General features: G+C 39.4%; 1 protein-coding gene and 1 long non-coding RNA gene across 6 annotated transcripts in view; one reads left to right on the plus strand and one right to left on the minus strand.

The window, feature by feature from the left end:
- The window catches only part of LOC102121326 (uncharacterized), a 148,947-nt gene extending 139,321 nt beyond the window's left edge, over positions 1 to 9,626 (minus strand). The window contains exon 1 of the long non-coding RNA XR_010584569.2: positions 9,508 to 9,626. This is a non-coding gene — a long non-coding RNA (uncharacterized lncRNA). The remainder of the gene's footprint in view (positions 1 to 9,507) is intronic.
- Positions 9,627 to 9,685: 59 nt separating this feature from the next.
- Positions 9,686 to 24,584, plus strand: LOC101867194 (histone-lysine N-methyltransferase SETMAR). Of its 5 annotated transcripts, none has more exons than XM_005547658.5 (3): positions 9,686 to 9,880; positions 19,389 to 20,252; positions 22,669 to 24,584. In XM_005547658.5, exons 1-3 carry the CDS (start codon positions 9,725 to 9,727, stop codon positions 23,701 to 23,703), a joined length of 2,055 nt encoding a protein of 684 aa, XP_005547715.3. In that variant the 5' UTR covers positions 9,686 to 9,724; the 3' UTR covers positions 23,704 to 24,584. The 5 variants fall into 5 exon arrangements, with proteins under 5 accessions (XP_005547715.3, XP_073888852.1, XP_045240713.2 ...); XM_074032751.1 differs by having other exon boundaries at positions 20,158 to 20,252; XM_065538900.2 differs by lacking the exon at positions 9,686 to 9,880 and adding an exon at positions 9,932 to 10,225.
- Positions 24,585 to 24,980: the final 396 nt, after the last annotated feature.

Raw genomic sequence — 24,980 nt, forward strand, 5'->3', positions numbered from 1 at the left:
CTGATCTGGATTAGAATAAATTCTATCTAAAATAATCTTCCGCCAAATGTCTTTTGCCAACTCTCTCCTGTGAGCTTCTCTTCCTCTCACCTCACTTCAGCTACCTTATCCCAATCCTAACATGGTGTTTCTTTAGATACAAGGTTGCTTCCAATAGCTAAGTATGTCTGAGGATCAGCCAATAGCTTCATTTTCTCACTAAAAAATAAAACCAAAGATTGAAACAACTAATTATTTGCAAAAACATGTTTGGAATAAAACACCAGTTGTTCAAATGTAAATCTATTGATCAAAAATAAAATTTTCCTTATTTATCAATTATTCATTGGCACATTTTTTAAATGCAGGAAAAAAATTTAAAGTATTGGTTTTTCTCTAAGATGATCATTTGCCCTAGAATATATAAATGCTGTCCATGATAATTTCTAGTTTAAAAATACACATAGGCTAAAACAAATAGCATGTCTATAAGTCAGTGGTTAAATGCAAGGCATTTTGTTTAGTGGAATATCTACTTCAGTGTTGGTCTACACAATGCCCTTACCCAAGAACATATGGCTTATGCAGTACATGACAAGAAGGGGCTTTGCCTAAGAAGTGAAAATAAGGTGGGTGAGTCAGAAATTTAAATTTCAACTAACCTAAAGGCAGCTATAAGATGAGGCAGTATATTGTATTTTATTCACCTCATGGTCTGTTCCAAAGGACACTGTCAAACACAATGATTCTTTTACCCACCAGCTGTCACCAACAAGTTAGCTATACTTTGTACTTTCCCTTTGTGCTTGAAAGCCAAAGCTAGAGCAGATGGCTGGATTAAGTGCCAGAGCAAAGGTAAAATTGGCTATTTCATCTGAACAGGTACTGCCAGATTTCATTAAGACAAAAGTCCCAGCAACAAATACCTACAAAATTTAGGGTCTGGAAAGTGCAATCTGAACTGCTTAATTTACCAACTAAAAACAAAAATGCTCTTTGGGGGAAAACTTTACCTAATTTGCTAAGAGATGAAGAAAGACAGACATATTTCATCTGCAGTGAGAAGTGGTTTCCTGTGTCATTAACCCTATAATTTCCAGGCTCTGTAAAAAACAATTATATTCAATGTTCTTCTAAGCTAAGCTCATGGGTGAGTTCCAGAACATGAAATTTAATCTTCCAGAGCTGAAACTCTACCAAAGCAAAGATGTTTGAAAATACTTGAGTTTTTTAAAAACTGCAAATTAAAATGACAAGGGAACAGCTAAATGAACAACTAAATGAAAGACTTTCGAACGGAGGGATTAAAGCTAGAGTCAGGATTCAGGAGATGGGAATTCAGAACTGCATGATATGGCCAATCATTCATCAACCACGTAGTGCAATTATAATACGTAACTGGAAGTGGAAGAGTTAGGATTAGAATGACACTGAAAAAATCCTTTCCACTGTTGCAAAGAAAGCTCAGTTTCCCAAAACACAACCTCCTTGACTTTCCATTCTGAAGCTAAAAGGTTTTGGAGTTCAAAGAGCTACCTCTTTTGCCTCTTCTGAGTGGCACAGGCATAGAGCAGTTTGTTGCCTCCATTCACTTATTTTTAAAAGCCCCAAAAGATAAAGAGAATAGAACGAGAAATCATTTCTTTTTTTTTTTTTTTTTTTTTTTTTTGAGGCGGAGTCTCGCTCTGTCGCCCAGGCTGGAGTGCAGTGGCCGGATCTCGGCTCACTGCAAGCTCCGCCTCCCGGATTTACGCCATTCTCCTGCCTCAGCCTCCTGAGTAGCTGGGACTACAGGCGCCCGCCACCTCGCCCGGCTAGTTTTTTGTATTTTTTTAGTAGAGACGGGGTTTCACCGTGTTAGCCAGGATGGTCTCGATCTCCTGACCTCGTGATCCGCCCGTCTCGGCCTCCCAAAGTGCTGGGATTACAGGCTTGAGCCACCGCGCCCGGCCGAGAAATCATTTCTATGACCATTCATAAATTGGCAATTTCCTCCACATTTTTACTACTAAGAGAGACGTAATCATATATGCAATAGATTTATTATTCAGTTCCCTCACTCAGGTAACTCACAATTAGTAAAATCATAGTAGTAACATTTGAATGTCACAAAGCAGAAACCTCAGTAGCCTAATAGACTGTTCTAAGTAGTCAGGCTGTAAGACTAGGATATTCACAGTGAGATCAAGGTTTCCTCTGAGGCAGATTAATTAATGTGATTATATTTTCAAAGCCCAAGAGCAAAACCATTAGTAAAAACATCTCTCAAGCTACATAATGCCCTTCACTATATAAATCACTATACTTTCAAATGGGATGAAAAACTGTGTATGTTTTCTAATTTCGTGATTTCTAATCCTTTCCTTCCTGCACAGCAGCCAGAAGAAAAGTAGTCTCTGAATATGGCAAAGGCTTAGAAACAAACAGTGAGAAACTTTATCTTCAGAAAGGCAGAGTTTCAAACCTAGGCCCACATTCACCCCTACCACTCATACATGTGAAATACATTTTTTAAAATATCGAATCTGTCGGAATTTCAGTTCTCAGATCTTGGGCAGTGGAGATATTAATACTGCCTACTTCATGGAATTGTTGTGAGGATCAAATTTAAAATATGCGTAATGTTTACTACGGTATCTAGGAATGTGCTGTTCATTGCTATATGTAGCTATTTAAATCAAATTTAATTCAAATTGATAAATTTTAAATTCAGCTCTTCAGTCACACTAGCCATATTTCAAGTATTCAGTAGTCACACGTGGCCACATCAATTCAATCCCAGCACTTTGGGAGGCCAAGGGAGAGGAATCATTTGAGCCCAGGAGTTCAAGACCAGCCCAGGCAACACTGTAAGATCCCATCTCTACAAAAAATTTAAAAAGTTAGCCAGGCATCATAGTGTGTGTCTCAGTTGCAAAGGACGCTGAGGCAGGAGGATTGCTTTAGGCTGAGAGATCGAGGCTGCAGTGAGCCTCTGAGGTACAATGAGCCTCTGAGTTGCAGAGGGTGTGCCACTGCACTCCAGCCTGGCCAACAGAGCAAGACCCTGTCTCAACAACAACAAATGTTAACTTGGTGTGTCTGACATTTTTTTCCTCCTCCTCACCAATTCCTCTAAGTTATCAGGCTGCCCAGGTTTCTCCTTGTCTGGAAAGAAAGCAGTATTTAAAACATATCTGTGTTTACCATGTTTTTCATTCCCAGGAACATTGGAGTTCTAAAAGAACATGACATGGAAACAGCAATGTTGATCGCAAATGGGAGTTCTAATGATGAGGATTTCAGGCACGGTAGTCAGACACTGAAGAAGGTCTTTTGGACTAACTATATGTGTGAGGAGAGTAAAAAGGAGTCTCCACAGTACTCTTCAATCCATATGTAGAGATCCACTGTCTGCAGTGACGCTGACTTTAACACATTAACACTGAGATAATGAAAAAGAAAAGAACTTTTCCCTCTCTGGAATTCTTTTTATGCCAAACTTTTCCTGGTTGAAATATCTAAAAATAATTATAAATCATCAACATTTTTCCAAGAGATGCTTTAGACAAGTTAGTCTTGGGCCACTGAGTAAAATTTTTTGCATTTGTTTTTTTTGTTTCCATGGTTTCATTTCCTTTCTCCACCCAAATGCTAGAACTGGGGCTGTGAAGCTACCAGAGTGAGAATGCCAGGGGCCTATATAGTTGCAGAAACGTTGTATTATAAGAAGCAGAAAATTAATACAGTCTATAAAAAGGATTCTAGTCTCAAATGATATTTGGGGGTATCCGGCGACATTATCCTGTAGATACTTGTAGATCTGGGCTTAGAATGTTTTGGGTAGATTGCTCTAAAATAGGACACCTGTGGAACTAAACTTCAAAGGTTACACATCTTTGCTTTCAAAACTGCAAGTAGAAAAGGCTGGCGGTGTGCCTTTTACAGATGAGAAGGAAGATCTAGTACTTCAGAAAAAAATCTGTTTATAGATGCTGTACTTATGGGTGGTATGCAAAGCTTACTACCTAGAACATGAAATGAACATAACTGCGGGCTGTGCTTTTCAAGGTCAAACTGCCAACAAAGCAAGTCTGCTCTCATAGCCTTGATAACAGTATTTGAATATGCATGATAATAAATTTGTTCATATGTTTTCCGTGAGTGAAATTAATTTCTTGCTGGTGACACTGCAGGTTATATAAATACATAATACTTTTCTTTCACCTCTTCACATATTATCAAACAATCCACATTTGACTGCATAACATTTTGAGACAGTCTACAATCATCAATCCTGGATATTACTTCACAGCTAAAGTACTTACACTAACAATATTCTGATTGTGATTTTATCTTTATGTTTTTAATCATATCAACAAGGGAAATTATGGGTTTCCTGAAACCATAATGCAATGATAAAAACCCAGCACAATATGGAAGAGTTTTTTATTCTGCTGAAAACGTATTTACTAGCAGTCTAAACACAAAAATGTAAGCTGCTGTCTTTTGGAAAACACAAATAACACAGGGTCACAATTTTGTAAGATAAAAGTTTCAAGTTATTTTAATCAATTGCCATATTTTTCCTTATCAAAAAATGACCCATATGCCTTTTTTAAAAAAAAAAAAAAAGAAGATATTGGGTATGACTTGTGTGCTATAGAAGCATTAGCCATTATTACTGTATTATTATTCCTTCCACCAGATAGAAATTTCTTATTTTGTACTACGGTTTGATGTTATAAAATTCTATTAATATTATTTTGGGAAGACACTCTTTAGTGAAGACACATCAGAAAGGCAAAGTAGTTAAAAAAAAATAAAAAATAAAATAAAAAATAAAAAGCTTAGCTTACCCAACTTTTAAAATTCATAAAGATCATAAAACTTCAATACAGAGCTGTATTAGTCTGTTCTCAGGCTGCTAATAAAGACATACCTGAGATTGGGTAATTTATAAAGAAAAAGAGGTTTAACGGACTCACAGTTGCACATAGCTGGAGAGGCCTCAAAATCACGGTGGAAGGTGAAGGAGGAGCAAAGGCACATTTACATGGCAGCAGGCAAGATAGTGTGTGCAGGGGAACTGCCCTTTTATAAAACCATCAGATCTCATGAGACTTTTTCACTATCAGGAGAAAAGCCCACCTGCATGATTCAATTGCCTCCCCCGGGGTCCCTCCCATGACACGTGTAGGAGCTACAATTCAAGATGAGATTTGGGTGGGGACACAGCAAAACCGTATCAAGGGCAAAGTAGCTAATTATCCAACCCACACTTTCTAATGATAACAATGATAATAATAATGTCATTATAAATGTTCACAGTACCTTTCCTGGCTAAAATTCTTTAAAGTAACAGAAACCACTCCGACTTAACCTAAACCCAAAGGAAGAATTTATTATAAGAATATAGTTATGTAATGTGAATCAAAAGAGACTGGAACCAGAAATAGATAGCTGTCCTTTCTCCTTATCACTCATCTGCTTTATGTTTCTCTTGAATGATGGACCTTACTCTGCTTCTCCGTCTATATACCAAATAAACCTACCTCTCAGCTCCAGAATTATAAATAATAGTTTTAGCTGTGATTTGGTCTCAGCTCCTGACCAAGGGAATCTAATTGTCCTAGATTGAAAAAAGGTGTGCACTTGTAGGCTAAAAACTTGGGCCGAGGTTTTTTAGGAGTTCACTGTGTAACATAAGCATGACTGCCTGTGAGCCCACCCCCATTAGATGGGCTGGGTGAGGGATGGCATGCTCTCACGAGGGAAATGGTCACCAAATTGGACAGAAATCCCAAAAGTATCAATTACCATGCTTCTTTTCAAAATGATTTCATGCAATAATCTTTTTTCATGAGAGGATTCAGTTCCTATACTATGCCTACTTGGTATCTACTGGTGTCAAGTGTTTGGGGTTTGTTTTAGAGAGGAGGTCTCTCTCTGGCGCCCAATCCAGGCTGCAGTACAGTGGCACAATCATAGCTAACTGGAGCCTTAGATTCCTGGGCTCAAGCAATCCTCCCACCTCAGCCTCCCTAGTAGCTGGAACTACAGCCACAAGCCACTATACCTGGATTTTTTTTTTTTTTTTTTTTTTTTTTTTTTTGAGATGGAGTCTGGCTATGTTGCCCAAGCTAGCCTGGAATTCCTGGCCTCGAGCCATCCCCCATCCTCCTATCTCAGCTTCCCAAGGCGCTGGGATTACAGACATGAGCCACTGTGCCTGGCTGTGATAGTTCTTATTAAAAGGCTAAGATGTTTCAAATGCTAACAAATACGTAAGTAATTTCTGCTGACTTTTGTCCTTTCATCACTGGCAATAAAGTACATCCCAGGATATTAAGCTTAGATAATGCTAGTGAAACTTTCATAAAAGAATGCCTTCTGAATACAAAGCCATGCAGAACTTCTTAAAAACCCTGACCAAAAAAGCATAAAAACACCCCAACTAAAGACCACTTTTGTTAATAAATGTAAAGCTCAAATAGTCATACCTCATAATTTAGCCAAAGATAACTGAACTTTTGAAATGTCAGAGTTTTACCATATTGCATTGTTTTCTTTTTTATTATTATTATTACTGATCAGATTAGTTTCTCTTCTGCCAGTGAAAAATCCGAAAGAAATCTGAATAATCAACGCAATATTCAGTTCCAAAACCTATTTACGGAAATCTATTAGGGCAATTCAGTAATGTCCAGAAATACATTTTTCCCACCATCTATCATTTTCAGAACAAATTCTGAAGATCAAGGTTCCTGGTCAATGAAAAGCAGGTGTCTAGAGAAAATAAGACAGATTTCTAGACCCCGCAAAGTTGAAAGACCGACTGCTTGGCATTCTGAAGATTGGTTATATCAGCCTGCAAACATCCTCTCATTATTTTAATCTCATACTCTATAAAATACTTTTGGATCCTTTGCCAGCAAGATAAAAACAAATTAAACAAAAGGGCCAATATGCACAAAATATCTTATTCTGGAAGCACCACTGCTGACAGCTTCCGAAAAAATAAAATAAAGTGGAACTTTCAAAAAAACTTTCCAAATAGCAGACAGTATTACCAAGAAAGAGTCAAAAACTAAAAACGGCATAACAGTCAGCAAATACAGGAGTGTGGCTCTCCTCATGGCTCTTATAATTCTTTTCTCACAATATTCTTACAGTTTCTATCACGTTCTGTAAGTATATAGTTATTTGTCCGTTACATTGCAAGCCGAAACTCAGAGTAAGCTTGACCTGGAGCTCTAATCAGTAGAAATCACACACACAGAGAGACACACATACACACACACTCTCTCTCTTTCTCTTTTGGCCCTAAACCAAAATACTAGGATATAAATGTACCAAAATCATTTAAGTTAAAACAAAATGTTTCTCTATCTATTTCCCCACCCTCCACCAATATACATGTAATTTTTACGAGTTCAATAAGATGGGTTTTTTTGCCTGTGCTTACATTACATAGTTGCAGGGAACATAAGAAATGGCTTATAAAGTAGGAGAACTAATGTAACCAATGCTATGGGAAACAGGGTAAAGAAGGATATAGAGAAGGGACTACTTGAGCTGAGCAGACAGACAGTCCTGGGTAAAGGCACTGAAGATACAAGAACAATGTGGACAAAGGCCCATAGGCCAAGTAGAATGGCTTATTGAAGGAACATCAACAGAACAAGGGGTTCCAACAGAGAACGGCAGCAACAGAGACCAAGGAAATAGGTAAAGTCTGGGTCCTCAAAGGCTTATAACGCAGCACATAGAAGGTAAACTAAGAGAAAATGGAGCAAACAAGACTCTAAGCAGCAAAATATAATAACTGGACAAGCATCTTCAAAGGTCATTGTAGCAGTGGCAGTAGGGTGATTTGGGGGTATGAAGAATGACAGACTTAAAGAAAGTAACTTCCAAAGTCCAAGCAAGAAATGAGAGAGCCTAGGACTAAGTGAGAAGAGACAAAAATGAAAACATGATGAAGGCAGAATCAACAAGACTTACCCACCACGTCCTTAGCTATATGAGTCTAGCGAAGAGAAGGAATACAGAGTAACTGGTGTGTTGCTTTAGTGGCTCTGTAGCTCACAAATTATTTTCCCAGTTAACTTTAAAGAAGAAAAAGCAAGATTGGCAGAAGAAGAAGTCAATTCAGATTATTTTGAGTTTAAGCAGCCTGTAGGACAGAAAACAGAAATGCCAAATCACTAGCTGAATACGCATAACTGGATTTGAGGAGAAATGTCTGATCTGAGTTGGAGACTGGTGACCTAATCCTTTATATTTGAAGCCGTGGGAGTGGATGTTATTAATGAGAAAGACCAGGGAAGGGCAACCCAAAAAAAGTCAAGGGCAGAACCCAGAATCACACCCACTTTTCAGAAACAGTCAGACAGGAGAACAACAAGAGGATACTAACAAAGAAAGGTCTGCAAGATGGAAGCAAGTTTAGGCCAGTGGGACTTCAGAAACTGCAAGGTCAGAAGGATTTGTGAACCCAAAAGTATCTGAGACAGGTCTCAATTTAGAAAGAGTATTTTCCCAAGCTTAGGAATGCGTCCCTGACATAGCCTCAGGCAGTCCTGATGACATGTGCCCAAAGTAGTCGGGATACAACTTACTCTCACACATTTTAGGGAGGCATAACACATCAATCAATACACGTAAGATCGGTTGGATCTGGAAAGGCAGACAACTAGAAGTGGGTGAGAAGTGGCTTCCAGGTCATAGGTAGATTTAAAGATTTTCTGATTGGCAATTGGTTATTATCTAAAGACCTAGAAACAATAGAAACAAATGTCTGGGTTGCAATAAGAGGTTGTGGATACCAAATATGATCGTGGAGATGAAGCCTCTAAGTGGCAAATTTCAGAGAGAACAGATTGTAAATGTTTCTTATCAGACTTAAGGTCTGTGTTGATGTTGATGCTGGCTGGCTTTTCCTGAATTCCAAAAGGAAGAAGGGCATAATGAGGCATGTGGGACCCCCCTTCCCATCATGGCCTGAACCAGTTTCTCAGGTTAACCTTGGCAGAGAGGAGGGGTCCATTCAGATGATTTGGAGGATTAGAATTTTATTTTTGGTTTACAGTTTCAAGGAGAAGCAGGACAATCATGTCAGAGAGCTTCAGTGAGGCTGAAAATGCTCCACCAGATTCAGCAGTCTTTAAGCTATCAGAATCCTTTGGCAGGGTAGGGGCTTGGAGGGGTGAGGGTAGAGGGATGGAGAGGAGAGAAAAGGACAGGCAAAGGGGCACAGATATCTCCATCAGGGAGTGAGCATGCCCCACACAAATTCCTTAAGGCAACCTGTGAGGCTATCGCCTTGGCACAAACCCTATCACATGTCAGTCAACTTCCCGGCAAGTCGCAGATCTTTAGAAACCTTGGTGTGTATTTCCCTGCTCGGCTTAGGACGCACCCCTGCCTCCACTCCACAAACGTCCATTGAGTCCTCAAAAACCCGGACAAATGACCTCACCTCCAAAGCCCCCTCTCTGATGCTCCCAGGAAAAACGAAAGCACCTCAGTTTGTTTTGTCCGTACCTTACACGGCTTTGTAATTATCTGTGGTGCCTCTGGCTCAAATCAAAGCGGGAGCCAGACCCAAAAAGTCAAGGAAGGGAAGCGCCTTCACAGGCCTCGCGTGAGGAGAAAAGAACTACAATTCCCATGAGGCGGTGGGTCCCAGGGACCACAAGTCCCAGCATCCACTGCGCGGCCCAGGCCTGTCAGGGTAGTAGGCGCTGCGTGAGGCGGGTAAATGTTCGCGGAAGCGGCGAAGAAGACAGGGCCTTGTGGGATGGCGGAGTTTAAGAAGAAGCCTGAGGCCCCGACTGAGCAGCTGGATGTCGCGTGCGGCCAGGAAAACTTGCCGGTGGGCGCGTGGCCCCCGGGGGCCGCGCCGGCGCCCTTCCAGGTAGGGGCGGGGCCAGGCGGCGCGGGAGGCAGACGCGCGGCTCCCCCACGTGGTCTCCTTCTCAAGCAGCCTCGCCGGGACGGCCTCCCAGTCGCGACCTTTTGTCTTCTCTTATAGCACACCGGTGGTGCGCGGGAATAGGTGTGCATGCCCCGGCCTGGGCCTTTTTCTGTTAACCCACGGCATCACCTTAGCAAGGGTGCTGTCCTTTTCAGTCCATTCCCTGAAGCGCAGAACCAGAGGCCTTATGAGAACCCGGCTTTTTGTCCCAGTCCTGTCCTCAGAACTCAAGGAGGCATCAAGGGGGGAGTCATTTACCTCTCCGGTCTCAGGTGTCTCTCACAGGTAGGATAAGCCGTGGGGCCTGTTAGTGGATAGCACCCAGTGTCGTGCATAAAAACAGCCCCGCGAGTCAGCCTTAGCTGTGGTCTCCCTCATGCTGTGGGCTCTTGGGCAAGTATAAATTAGCTTTGGCTAAGCCTTAGAGTCTTCCAGTTCTAACAGTACCTCTCTTCCGGATTGCTTTGAAAATTGCAAGGAAAATACACTTTCTGGTTTGCTTTAAGAACTCAGTAAATGTTCGCTGCTATTAACTTCTCAAAGCCCTTTCTACTCTTTTTTTTTTTTTTTTTTTTTTTTTGAAACTGAGTTTCGCTCTTGTTGTCCAGGCTGGAGTGCAATGGCATTATCTCTTATCTCGGCTCACCGCAACCTCCACCTCCCGGGTTCAAGCAATTCTCCTGCCTCAGCCTCCCGAGTAGCTGGGATTACAGGCATGTGCCACCACACCCGGCTAATTTTTTTATTTTTAGTAGAGACAGGGTTTCTCCATGTTGGTCAGGCCGGTCTCAAACTCCCAACCTCAGGTAATCCGCATGGTTCAGAGCTTAGCCATCTTAGCTACTTCCCAGAGCCTGAGTTTATTCATCTGCAAAATGAAAATAATAATTTAAAAATGCATAGCCATCCATTATCAACAATGAACCCTATCTGCCCTTTCTTTTTCCTAGGAATCTTGTGAGGATCGGTTAAGATAATAGATTCAATAGCAGCTTTCAAAGATGTCAAGGAAAAGAATCAAACTCTAAAATATTTGAAGAGATTTATTCTGAGCCAAATACGAGTGACCATGACCTGTGACACAGCCCTCAGGAGATGCTGAGAACATGTGTCCCGGGTGATTAGGGCACAGCCTGGTTTTATACTCGTTTGGGAGAGAGGAGACGTCAATCAAATACATTTAACATGTACATTGGTTTGGTTCAGAAAGTCAGGGCAACGCAAAGTGGTAGAGGGGCTTCCAGACTATAAGTAGATTTAAAATTTTTCTGGTTAACAATTGGTAGAGTTTATCTGAAGACCTGGGATCAATAGAAATGTTTAGGTTAAGATAAAGGGGTTTCTTTTGAGACGGAGCTTGACTCCATCACCCAGGCTAGAGTGGTGGTGCGATCAGCTCACTGCAACCTCCGCCTCCCAGGTTCAAGCGATTCTCCCGCCTCAGCCTCCCAAGTAGCTGGGATTACAGGCACCCACAGCCACGCCCAGCTAATTTTTGTATTTTTAGTACAAACAGGGTTTTACCATGTTGCCCAGGCTGGTCTCAAACTCCTGACCTCAAGTGATCCGCCCACCTTGGCCTCCCAAAGTGCTGGGATTACAGAAGTGAGCCACCACACCAGGCCAAGTAGAGACCAAGTTTTATTGTGCGGAGGAAACTCTCAGCCGACTTCAGAGGGAGCAGTTTGGAAAATGTTTCTTACCGAACTTAAAAAGGTGCCTCGCTCTTAGTTTATTATCTCCTGGTTGTGGAAAGAAAGAAAAAGAGGGGGAAAGGGGATTCTCTATAATAGAGTGTGGATTTTTCCCACAAGAGACAACCCTCCAGGGCAATGTCAAAATATGGCAAGGAAATATATTTGGGGTTAAAATATTTTGATTTCTTCCTTTATTTGTTATGTGATGTTATACCAGAGTCAGGTTAGAAAGCAGACCATGCTATATAGGGTTAAAATTAAAACTCCTCTGATGAGATTTTATGGTTTGTGAAGCATGACTCCTCAGGTGCCTTAGGTAGGAATTTGGGCAAGATAAAAAAAATCAGAGTTTAGTCCTCAAAAGAGTAGAATAAGATTAATGTCAGAAATTATTATTGTTCCCCAGACTACCTTTGGCAATTTATGTTAATAATACAGTTGGCTGGCCCAATATTAAACAGTGGTCCCTGAAAACTTACTCAGCACTAAGCATTGCTGAGTTCCTGGTCAAAAACACTGATTAAAAAAACCACTGTTCTAGTCCATTCTTAATTCAACAAATTGAGAGCTAAATATATGCAAGGTGGTGGGTTGGGCTGCAAAGAATACAACAAACAGAAAAACACGTTCTACCCTCAAGGTGTTTACAACTGTTATGATTAGCTTCAATATTCCTGCTGTGCCTGTGTGTGTGTATATATATATATGTGTGTGTATGTGTGTGTGTTTGAGGCTATTCTATTTACAATCTTGGGTCATATTTTTCTTTGCCATATCCAAGAACAATCTGTAAAACTGCCCGACATATTTTTTAATTAACTCACTTTAAGCATTATTTAAAAATAAGTAATATAAGTATCTCCCTTAGAATCACTGTAATCATTAATGTCCATAAAATCTTGAGGTTTTATATTTCGCAGAGTATATTAAACACATCTATTTTTAAAAGGGGAGAAAGGAGTGACAAGAGGAAGCTTTATGATTGATTGTTATGTCTACAGTTGGTAGGCATAAATGAAAACTGGGAGATTAAAACCCAGTCCCACAGTGTTCTATCTCTGTACATGCACAGTTCTCAATAGAGATAGAGTTACAAAAATAAGACAGGATCCCCTCCTAAGAGACCTTATTGTCTTTCTTACCAAGAAGATCAAACATGCTTAAAACATTTAAGTGACAAGCCTAAAAGTGCATTCAAGTCGTTTTCTTCCATATATTCATGGAACACAAAACCACTCTTATAAAAGGTCAAAACAGCTTGCTTGCTCCAAACCCTGCCTTCACAGGCATATGCACACATAAGAATTAAGGCATGAAAAACTTTCAAGATAAAAATAACTTTGTGTCTGTTTTGCCTTTGGCTACTGTGTGAAAAAGCAAAAAGAAATTCAAATGTTCATATTGGAAACAAGCATATCATAATGTCATCAGTGTTGAAAGCCAAGTAGAGAATAAACTAATTGATTTTCTTGAGCTAACAGTTGGATCTAACCATTTTTCAGGTCTCTGAAACCAGCTTCAAACATTATTTTTAAGATCTCAGCAGGCCTTGACAAGAATTATCTGGCTCACAGTCTTCTAATAGCTGCTTGGAGGAAAAACAAACTTATGAGGCTAGAGGCCAAGTACAAAGATTCTTGTAGCTGGGGTTTTAACACAACCAAAAAAGGAATGAAGATTTTCACAGCACTTCTTTATAATTCAGAGGCCCAGGTTTTAGGCCTAGAATATTATAGTGTCATACTTCAGTTTCTGGGTCTTCAGTACAGAATGTGATTCAGAAAAGTCAAACTTCTCGTTAATAAGTATCAAGAAAAAAAAAAAGTATCAAGAGCTGCAATCTGGCAATCAAAAAATGCTTCTTGAGCACCTGCTGTGTGCCTCGTCCTATGGATAGGAACCCCACCCCCATCAGCATGCCACACTCCAAACCTCATAACCATGCTTTTCCCTGAGACACATATCTGTTAGAAAGGTAAGACCTACACATTCAACACAATTAGAGAGCCCTACAGTCTGTGTCATTTAGACCCTGAAGTTCATGCTATTAACTAAGTCTATTTCAGAGAAGAAAGAAATTATTGCAGACAGGAATAGCCAAGACAAGAGTGTATTTTCTCTTAAGTTTTCTGTCAGAAAACTTGAAATCTCCACCCAGTGCTTGTTTCCAATATATCATTTTGCCCTGATCATTTTGCATTTATTCCCAGCTCTTGCATGAGTAATTCTGTGCTTTGATACATACGAAGAAAAAGTAAAACGTGCCGGGCGCGGTGGCTCAAGCCTATAATCCCAGCACTTTGGGAGGCCGAGACAGGTGGATCACGAGGTCAGGAGATCGAGACCATCCTGGCTAACACAGTGAAACCCCGTCTCTACTAAAAAAAATACAAAATACTAGCCGGGTGAGGTGGCGGGCGCCTGTAGTCCCAGCTACTTGGGAGGCTGAGGCAGGAGAATGGCGTAAACCCGGGAGGCGGAGCTTGCAGTGAGCTGAGATGCGGCCACTGCACTCCAGCCTGGGTGACAGAGCGAGACTACGTCTCAACAACAACAACAACAACAAAAAAAAAACAATGCAGGAAATTTTAAAAATCCCAGCCAGGCATGGTGGCTCCCTCCCGTAATTCCAACCCTTTTGGAGGCCAAGGTGGGAGAATCACTTGAAGTCAGGAGTTTAAGACCACCCTGGGCAACAAAGTGAGACCCCATCTCTACAAAAACATTGTATTTTAAATTAACCAGACATGGTGGTGCATGCCTGTAGTCCCACCTACTTGGGAGGCTGACCTTGAGCCCAGCAGTTGGAGGCTGCAGTGAGCTATGATTATGCCACTGCACTCCAGCCTGGGCAGCAGTATCTTCAAAAAAAAAAAATTCCCATTCTCCATGTCCTTTATACTTTTCTGACTGTTTCTAAATCCCTGTATGTGCATATTGCAGACAGTAAGGTAATACTTGATAAATGAAAGAAGTCTGGTCTGGGTCAGCTCTTAGCTTTTCCCCACTCAAATGGAGAAGTAATGGAGGAAAGGTATACAGTCCGATGACTTCCTAGACACAGTTTTGGTTTGAATATGTTTGAACCTGGAATGTTTAACTCCAGAACTTATTTTCTTCACTACCCTACTATATACTACCTGCAAAATTTTTATCGAACATATATGTGCTAATCCCTAGAGTAAGCTTTTTAAGCCTGTTCTGTCAGTTTTTCTTTCACAGAAACCTGTGAAATAAATAAGATATTTAGTAATGTTAAGTAATTTGCCAGAAACATATGTTGTTTTAAATATCACATCTAAAAGTAATATCTAGAAGAACTGAAAGAAGCCAATATTTTTATAAAGTGTCTGACATGGAGTCCAGCATTATTTCATTAAAATTTCATGATAGCACCCCAAATGTGGGTATTATCCTTGTCTTATAGCAACTAATCTGAAGCCTAACAAGTCACTTGTCCAGAATCACAGTGCTAATACTTGGCTGTAGTTTGTGTCTCCTTTAGAGCATTCCATGTTCTACACTAGGAAGCTCTCCGCTGCTTCCTCACAGTTCAAGACCATAGTCATAGAGTTTTCCTGCGTGGTCTCCTGCATACTTTGCTCTAGTCTAACCTCCTAATTGAAGACATCTTTGTTCATTGACCATTTACACCTTTGACTTGTCTATGAAAAGAGTCAAACTCTGCAAACTATTTGAATAGATTTATTCTGAGCCAAATATGAGTGACCATGGACCATGACACAGCCCTCAGGAGATCCTGAGAACATGCACCCAAGGTGGTTGGGATATGGCTTAGCTTTATACATTTTAGGGAGACATGAGACAACAGTCAAATACATGTAAGATGTACATTGGTTCAGTCCAGAAAGACAGCACAGCTGGAAGCGGAAGCTTCCAGTTTCTGATTAACAGTTTGCTTGAAGGAATTGTTATTATCTAAAAACTTAGCAATGTCTTGGGGAAGATAAAGGGTTGTGGAGACCAAGGTTTATTATCATGCAGGTGAAGCCTCCAGGTAGCAGGCTTCAGAGAGAATAGATTGTAAGTGTTTTTTATCAGACTTAAAGAGTCTGTTCTATCAGTAATTCCAAAAGGGAAGAGGGTATAATGAGGCATGTCTGACCCCCGCCCCCTTCCCATCATGACCTGAACCAGTTTTTCAGGTTAGCTTTGGAATGCTCTTGCTGAGAGGAGGGGTCTGTTCAGATGATCAGGAGACTTAGAATTTTATTTTTGGTTAACAGAGTACATTTTCTAACCATTTCCTGAAACCATCCTCAGCTTCTACCCAGGGTGTATCAGTCAGGACTCATTTGTTTGCAAGAAACATAAACAATACAAACTGGCTCCAACAAAAAAGGGAAGGAATTGCCTCAAATCAGAAAAGTCCAAAAGTGGTAACTATAGGCATGTCTGGACCCAATAATTCTAAAAGTATTGTCAGATACTTCTTCCCACCACCCTCCCCCTTCACACCCCTGCTCCCCATTTCTGTGGTAGGCTACCCACTCAGTAGGCCTCATCTATGTGGCGGAACTTGGAAATGCCAGGCAAACACTACAGTTGAACAATTCTAGTGGAAAGAGAATGCCTCTTCCCTAATTGTTTCAGCAGAAGTCTGGCTTAGGTCATATCAGCTGACTCCCAGTTTGTAACCTACTTTACATTAGCTTTCAGATACAGTTATACTCCAGAAACAACTATTATTTAACTATGGGGAAACAGTCTCAGAAATGCATCATTAGACAGTTTCATCATTATGCAAATGTTATAGAGTGCACAGTACTTACACAAACCTAGATGGTATAGCCTACTACACACTTAGGCTGTATGATAATACCCTATCACTCCTAGGCTACAAACCTGCACAGAATGTTACTACACTGAGTACTGTAGATACTTGTAATGCAGTGGTGTTTGTGTATCTAAACATAGAAAACATACAGTAAAAATACTGTATTCTAATCTTACAGGACTACCATTGTATATAGATATATGTAGTCTGACTGAAAAGTCATTACGCAGCACATGACTACTCAAAGTTTAACCACATGGCATGTAAATATTTGAATAGAATGTTAGGACAATGACCTAACATTATTTCTGAAAATAATAAATAGCTTTTCAATATGTAAATACCTTTAAAGATGGGTAATTACATAATCAGATATTAAATTAGACTAAGGTTTTCAAAAGATTATTCTTGAGTATAGTCATTTTTTAAGTCATTATCATCTGAAATGATATTTTATTGACCTTTTATGGAGGAGAAAATGGAAACATGAAGATAAAATGACTCAAAGCAATTATTGGTATCAGGATCAGTTATTATATCCATCAAGGGGAAAAAATTTGTTTAAACAGGAATTTTCCCAGAAGTCTCTATTACCTTTTGGAAGGTATCTGCAGTTCATTTGGAATTAGCTACCATTTATAAGTGCCTAGAGGATTATAGATTGTGCAGCAAGTTTAATTGCAGAATTTTAAGAAATATCATGAGATTCTCCAAAATCTTTTTAAATTTGTAAGTAAAAATAACTAAATAAAACTGTTTTTCACCTGCTTTCCTGATTAGAAAACTGCAGTAAGTCAGACTTGATTTTAAAAGAAGTTATCCATGTCAAAAAAAAAACTTTAGCGTTTAGTGATTTATATATACCTTAAAACTATGTGCGCCTTTAATGACAAATCAAATTTAACATGAAAAGTTTAACAGAGATCTTCATTTTACAAGTACTTTTTAAAATGTCTGAGTAACCATTTACATTTCAACACTGAACCTTTAAAAAGCTGAAGGTAGATTCTATATAAAACAGCAGTCATTGAGTTTGACTGATAGAGCATCATTTTCTAACCCATCCTTTATCCATTTAGGATATTCCTGCTAAGCTAAAGCTGTAAGAAACAACACAAACAAAAGCTATTTCCTCTCTCCACCCCCAAATGACTTTTTAAGCAGAATGTTGGCCTTCCCCCACAATTCCTCCCACTGGTTGTCCTCCTCATCTTTCACAAGAGGATGTCAATCCTCCCCAGCTCAGAGTTTTTTTTAGCATAGGGTTTTGCACTTAACTACATAGCTCCACCTGAGGCCTCCACAAGGAGTATAACTACCTGCTGTTCAATACCTTTCTAAAGCTTGGACTGGAGACAAAATATTAATGGAGGATTGACTGGAAGACATGGTGCAAACGTTCCTCCAGGTGCTTTAAAATCTATCCCCAATGAAAGGCCATGCAACTCGTTCCTTGCAGAACTGCTCTTACCCGACTCTGCTGTTGTGGGATCCCAGCAGCCTTTATTGAGGACCAGAATTTTAAAAGCCCATGAAACTGCTTCCTGGAAAAGAATGGTTTAGAAGAATACATTGGTGGAATTCCTTCCTGGTATCAATACTGAAAAAAGTCAGTGCCGCTTCTGAACAATGAGATTATTCCTTACAGGCAGGGCAAACTGCGTATCTAATCATATATCCTTCTCTGAATTGGCAGCTCTTAGGCAGAGCCAAATGTCCAGTCTACTTCTACCACACACTGTGTGTCTAAGCTCACTGGACCTGTTTGCTCTATTTCCCTTTCACCTTACTGTCCTTACTTGTTCATTTATCTTACCTGTTTGTGAGTCTCATTAAATCCTTTTTGGAATAAAGCAGGTATAAAATGGATTCGGTTTTATGTAAGCAAGAATTACTGTATACATAAAAAAAATCTGGGTTCATGAGAGATACTTTAATATGAAATCACAGTTTGAAAATATGCTTCACGATGCTAATGAGGATCTAACCAGAGATCAGGCTTCACATAGAGTTTAGATTGAGGATTGTCTTCTTTTTATATAACTTTTTATAAATGTAATGTTTTTATATTTTATATATTTTATATAAATGTAATTTTTTATATTCCTTTCCCATTTAATTAGAACAGAATTTCTTTACAAGTGTACATCTATAATAAATTTAAATATCTAGTAATATCTATTTAAGAAATAGCATTTTTGGAATTCTGTGTGCAATTGACTTGTCATTTATGACTTTCTCATCCCCAACTAGTATCTGAGGTAACTCACAATTAAAATACATATATGCGTGTATATAAGGTAAAGGTAAAAGAGATCAAAAGCTAAGGATAAAATGCTTAACTGTACTCAGACACTAAATTCAGCACTGAGTTTTCTGACATCCAAAGCTAAGAGTGAAACAAATTAAGTTACAAAACTTTCCGTTTCTGATAAGAGAAAAAAATACTGTTTTTCTTATTGTCCTTATACGTACATAATACATATATAAATACATGTATATGTCATTATGCGTACCTATATATAACATACTATTATATACATTAAGTATTATAATGCCCAACTCATCCTTATACATAACCTAAAATAAAACCACAAATTCTAAAAATTAATCTTAGCTGGGCATGGTTGTTCCCACTTGTAGCTGTAGCAAGTAAGGAAGCTGAGGCAGGAGAATCACTTGAGCCCAGGTTACAGTGAACTGTGATCACACCACTGCACTCCAGCCTGTGCAACAGAGCAAGACCCTGTCTCAAAAAAAAAAAAAAAAAAAAAATTCTTGTTTTATTGAAGAAAGATCTTTTTGGACAATATCTTAGTACACTGTGTTTTGTCAGTTTTGAACTGTTTTTATATATGTTAGAATTAGAATGGGTCCCAGTCAAAAACTACTTGGAATATATAGGAAATATATGACATGACATGCTCACTTACAGTGTGTATATTTTTTACAGTACACTCCTGATCATGTAGTTGGACCTGGAGCAGACATTGATCCCACTCAAATAACCTTTCCCGGATGCATTTGTGTCAAAACTCCCTGCCTCCCTGGCACTTGCTCCTGTCTCCGCCATGGAGAGAACTATGATGATAACTCATGCCTTAGAGATATAGGATCTGGAGGAAAGTATGCAGAGCCTGTTTTTGAATGCAATGTCCTGTGCCGATGCAGTGACCACTGCAGAAACAGAGTGGTCCAGAAAGGTCTGCAGTTCCACTTCCAAGTGTTCAAGACGCATAAAAAAGGCTGGGGACTTCGTACCTTGGAATTTATACCAAAAGGAAGGTTTGTCTGTGAATATGCTGGTGAGGTTTTAGGATTCTCTGAAGTTCAGAGAAGAATTCACTTACAAACAAAATCTGACTCTAACTACATTATAGCCATCAGGGAACATGTTTATACTGGGCAGGTAATGGAAACATTTGTTGACCCTACTTATATAGGAAATATTGGAAGATTCCTTAATCATTCTTGTGAGCCAAACCTTTTGATGATTCCTGTCCGAATTGACTCAATGGTACCTAAGTTGGCACTTTTTGCAGCCAAAGATATTGTGCCAGAAGAAGAACTCTCTTATGATTATTCAGGAAGATATCTTAATCTAACAGGCAGTGAAGACAAAGAAAGGCTAGATAATGGGAAACTAAGAAAACCTTGTTACTGTGGTGCCAAATCATGTACTGCTTTCCTGCCTTTTGACGGTTCTCTGTACTGCCCCTTAGAAAAGTCGAACATCAGTTGTGGAAATGAGAAGGAACCCAGCATGTGTGGCTCAGCCCCTTCTGTGTTCCCCTCCTGCAAGCGATTGACCCTTGAGGTGAGTCTGTTCAGTGATAAGCAGCTCGTGCCTCCCTCTAGTGGAAGACAGTGGTTGGCTAGCTTTGCCTCTGCCTAGTTATGTAAGTTGAACTCAGGAATGTGGCAGAGACTACAAGTTGTCCATCAGTATCTTTTCTCCCTTTCTGTAATAGAATTCTCCATTTAACATGAGTACATGACTACCCAGAATATTCACTTTCCTAGTTAGATTTGTCTTAGTAACTGTTTTAGTTAATGGGATATAAGCAAAAATGACAAGTCCTTAAATGGAGATATCCTGCCCTTCACCTCCTCTTTCTTCCTTCTGGCTGGAATGTATACATGATGACTGGAACTGGAGCAGTCATCCTAGACCCCAGGATGACCCTGGGAAAGGAAGCCATTGCATAGAAAAATCAACAAGATTAAAAGGAGTCTAGGTGTCTGGTACTGTAGAATATCCTGCCAGTCATGGTCTGACACCATTGTACTTTCAGGTGAGAAATGGTGTCTCCCTTGTTTAAGCCACTGTTATTGTAAGTTTTCTAGCACTAACATCGAACCTAATAATCCAAGAAACCCTTGTGGCTGCATACCTAAACCCTGCTTTCCAACCAATTTTAACAGTAATAAAGCTGACATTTTGATTTCTGTCTGACTCCTGTATCCTACTTAATTGTTTCTAAGCATGAATCAAGGAAAAACACATTATTAACCATCACCTGCTAAAACCCTAATAAGTACCACCAGTAGTGAAAAATATAACCATGAAAATGACTTACATGTTGTAACCAAAAGTCAGAAAAGGAAACACATTGTAAATGTTTCATTATATACTTGGCTGTACTCCAAATCTTGTGAAGTTATGCTTCAAAACTTCAAACAGCCTCACTTCTTGTATAAATAACAGAAAAATAACGCTGTCCACACCACAGAAGGAGATGGGAGTTTTATAATCCCATTTAAACTTCTAGAGCATCAAACATCTCTAACTACCTTCCTTAAAGCAGGGATGTTGCCAAAAAAATTACTATGTAAGTTTATCAGACATTTTGAAAGCTAAAATAATTACTAGAGCCCCTATGATATTAAGTAATTTAATTTCTTCTCTAGTACATTTAAACCCTACCACTAGGAGGCCTTGCAGTTTCAACATTATAGGAATCCGTGTTATATATAACACTATTCCTCTGTAATATAAGTACATTGTACACTTTAAATGAGTGAAATGTATAGCATGTGAATTATATCTCAATAAAGCTGGGTTGTTTTTAAGTATCTTAGGGTTTACGTGTTCATATAACGTTATATGGAATGGTTCTCTGTGAACAAATGGTCCTAGAGTACACATAAAATGCCCCAAATTACAAATATATAGTATCAAAAATTTTCCTCCAAATTAATCATTTCTCCATGCCAACTTTCCTCTGTTAGTTCAATGTCTCTGAAGCAGTCCTGCTTTTTGTAAGGCAGTTTGTATCCCTCACTCGAAAATGTGCTTTTTCTCACTCACAAGCTCACCTAATAACTGAGCTGCTTCAGAAGCAATACAGAAATGGTCAGAAGGAAAATGATTGGCTCACCATTTGATTCTGCAGATACCCTTTTCTATGTCCTTTTGCCTTTCTCTATTGAACAGCAGAGATATTCCCAGAGGACAATCTTCCATTCAGAGACAAGGACACAAACAGCCCCCTCCAACTCAGTGCCTCTGCCAGAGACAACTGACTGAATGTGGACCCCTGAAAATTTTTTGTACTCAGGCACTAGTTTATTATATAGCACTTAGTCCTAGAAACCCGATTCCTAAGGTAAGAGTCAAAGAGTCTTTATTCCAAGTCTTTTCTAAGCAGCAAGTTAACTGCATTTGTTTGCTTCAGTGCCATATTCTTAAGAATGTTGACACTTCTTTTGAGAGAAAACATTTAAAAATATACTTCCACTTGCCTATTTTCCCATGATAAAGTAACATTTTTATAATTATAAGATTCAAATTTTAAAAGATGGGGCTGGGTGCAGTGGCTCACATCTGTAATCCCAGCACTTTGGGAGGCCTAGGCAGGCAGAACACTTGAGGTCAGGAGTTTGAGACCAGCCTGGCCAACATGCTAAAACCTCATCTCTACTAAAAATACAAAAATTAGCTAGATGTGGTAGCACATGTCTGTAGTCCCAGCTGCTCGGGAGGCTGAGGCACGAGAATCACTTGAGCCCAGGAGGCAGAGATTGCAGTGAGCCACTCCAGCTTGGGTGACAGAGCGAGACTCTGTCTCCAAAAAAGAAAAGTAGTAACAGTTTTTGCATTGTTGGAATTTGGCATTTAATATTGGAATACATTCTTAAATAAATGTGGTCATATTATACATCATTTTAATGGGCATTTCTTTGTGTTTTTTTGCTAATGACATCTTACTTGCTGTTTATGTTTATTTTAGACTATGAAAATGATGTTAGACAAAAAGCAAATTCGAGCAATTTTTTTATTCGAGTTCAAAATGGGTCGTAAAGCAGCAGAGACAACTCGCAACATCAACAACGCATTTGGCCCAGGAACTGCTAACGAACGTACAGTGCAGTGGTGGTTCAAGAAGTTTTGCAAAGGAGATGAGAGCCTTGAAGATGAGGAGCGTAGTGGCCGGCCATCAGAAGTTGACAACGACCAACTGAGAGCAATCATCGAAGCTGATCCTCTTACAACTACAAGAGAAGTTGCCGAAGAACTTAATGTCAACCATTCTACAGTCGTTCGGCATTTGAAGCAAATTGGAAAGGTGAAAAAGCTCGATAAGTGGGTGCCTCATGAGCTGACTGAAAATCAAAAAAATCATCGTTTTGAAGTGTCATCTTCTCTTATTCTACGCAACCACAACGAACCATTTCTTGATCGGATTGTGACGTGCGATGAAAAGTGGATTTTATATGACAACCGGCGACGATCAGCTCAGTGGTTGGATCAAGAAGCAGCTCCAAAGCACTTCTCAAAGCCAATCTTGCACCCAAAAAAGATCATGGTCACTATTTGGTGGTCTGCTGCTGGTGTGATCCACTACAGCTTTCTGAATCCCGGTGAAACCATTACATCTGAGAAGTATGCTCAGGAAATCGATGAGATGCACCAAAAACTGCAACACCTGCAGCTGGCATTGGTCAACAGAAAGGGCCCAATTCTTCTCCACGACAATGCCCGACCGCATGTTGCACAACCCACACTTCAAAAGTTGAATGAATTGGGCTATGAAGTTTTGCCTCATCCACCGTATTCACCTGACCTCTTGCCAACCAACTACCACATCTTCAAGCATCTCAACAACTTTTTGCAGGGAAAACGCTTCCACAACCAGCAGGATGCAGAAAATGCTTTCCAAGAGTTTGTCAAATCCCGAAGCACGGATTTTTACGCCACAGGAATAAACCAACTTATTTCTCGTTGGCAAAAATGTGTTGATTGTAATGGTGCCTATTTTGATTAATAAAAATGTGTTGAGCCTAGTTATAATGATTTAAAATTCACGGTCCAAAACCGCAATTAGTTTTGCACCAACCCAATATCTTCATAGAATTGAAACATAAATTAAAATTGCATTTGAAGTAGATTCCACAGACTTCATTAAGAATGTAGAAGTGTGGCCTGGCATGGTGGCTTACAACTGTAATCCCAGCACTTTGGGAGGCTGAGGTGGGCATATCACTTGAGTCTGATAGTTCAGGACCACCCTGGGCAACATAGTGAGACCCCGACTCTAATAAAATAATTTTTTTTTAAAAGAGTAGAAATATGTACCTTGAAAAACATTTTGGCCCAAGAATAATAACAATCACACTTGAAGAACAAAGCTTTTCTTTAAAAAAAATTTTTTTTTAATTTTCAAATTACTATTCACATAGTATCAGTGATATTAGATTTTGTTCTTGGCCAAATGAAAAATTTTGCCCTAATTAAAATGTAGTCATGCTCCAGTGTGTTACCACTGAACAAATCACTGAACCTTTCCAAGTGAAAGTTTCCTTAGTTAGGAAGATTGAGTTAACACATGCAAAGGGGTTAGAACAATGCCTGAGTACATAGAAAGTATTCAATAAATGTAAATTATTAGTCTTGAGAACTGTCTGTAGCATGTGACCCAAAGTTCTCCCTTCTATTCAGGTGTAATTAGGATATAATGTCCTTCAATGGCAGACTTAAAGGGGGAAAAAGTCACAAAGAGGTGACCAGAAGGGTTAGAGCTGAGCAAGAGAGTTTCATGCCCTGAGCCCTGCGTTTTAGAGTGCCTAGGGTTACATACATAGGCACACATGCATAAAGAAGACATGGATACCAAAACCAGATGAAGACATTACTAGGAAAGAAAAATAATACCAATAACCCTTTTGAATATAGAGGCAAAAAAAAAAAAAAAAAAGTACTAGCAAATGAAATTCAGCAAGATGTAAAAAGAATTATACACCGTGATCAAGTGGGATTTATCCCAGGAAAGCAAGGTTGTTTTAACATATGAAAATCAGTAAATCCAGTCTGTTAATGGGATAATTCACAAAAAATAAATATATAATGATTTCCATAGACACAAAGCATTTGACAAACTCCAACAGCCTTTCGTGATAAAAGCAGTGAACAGACTAAAGTAAACAGGAACTTCTTCAACCTGAGAAAGGACATCTATGAAGACCCACAGCTAACATCATACATAATGATGAAAGACTGAAAGCTCTTATCCTAAGATATGGAACAAGAAAATGATCTCCAAGC

This window comes from Macaca fascicularis, chromosome 2 (genome assembly GCF_037993035.2).
Source record: "Macaca fascicularis isolate 582-1 chromosome 2, T2T-MFA8v1.1".
Lineage (NCBI taxonomy): Eukaryota > Metazoa > Chordata > Mammalia > Primates > Cercopithecidae > Macaca > Macaca fascicularis.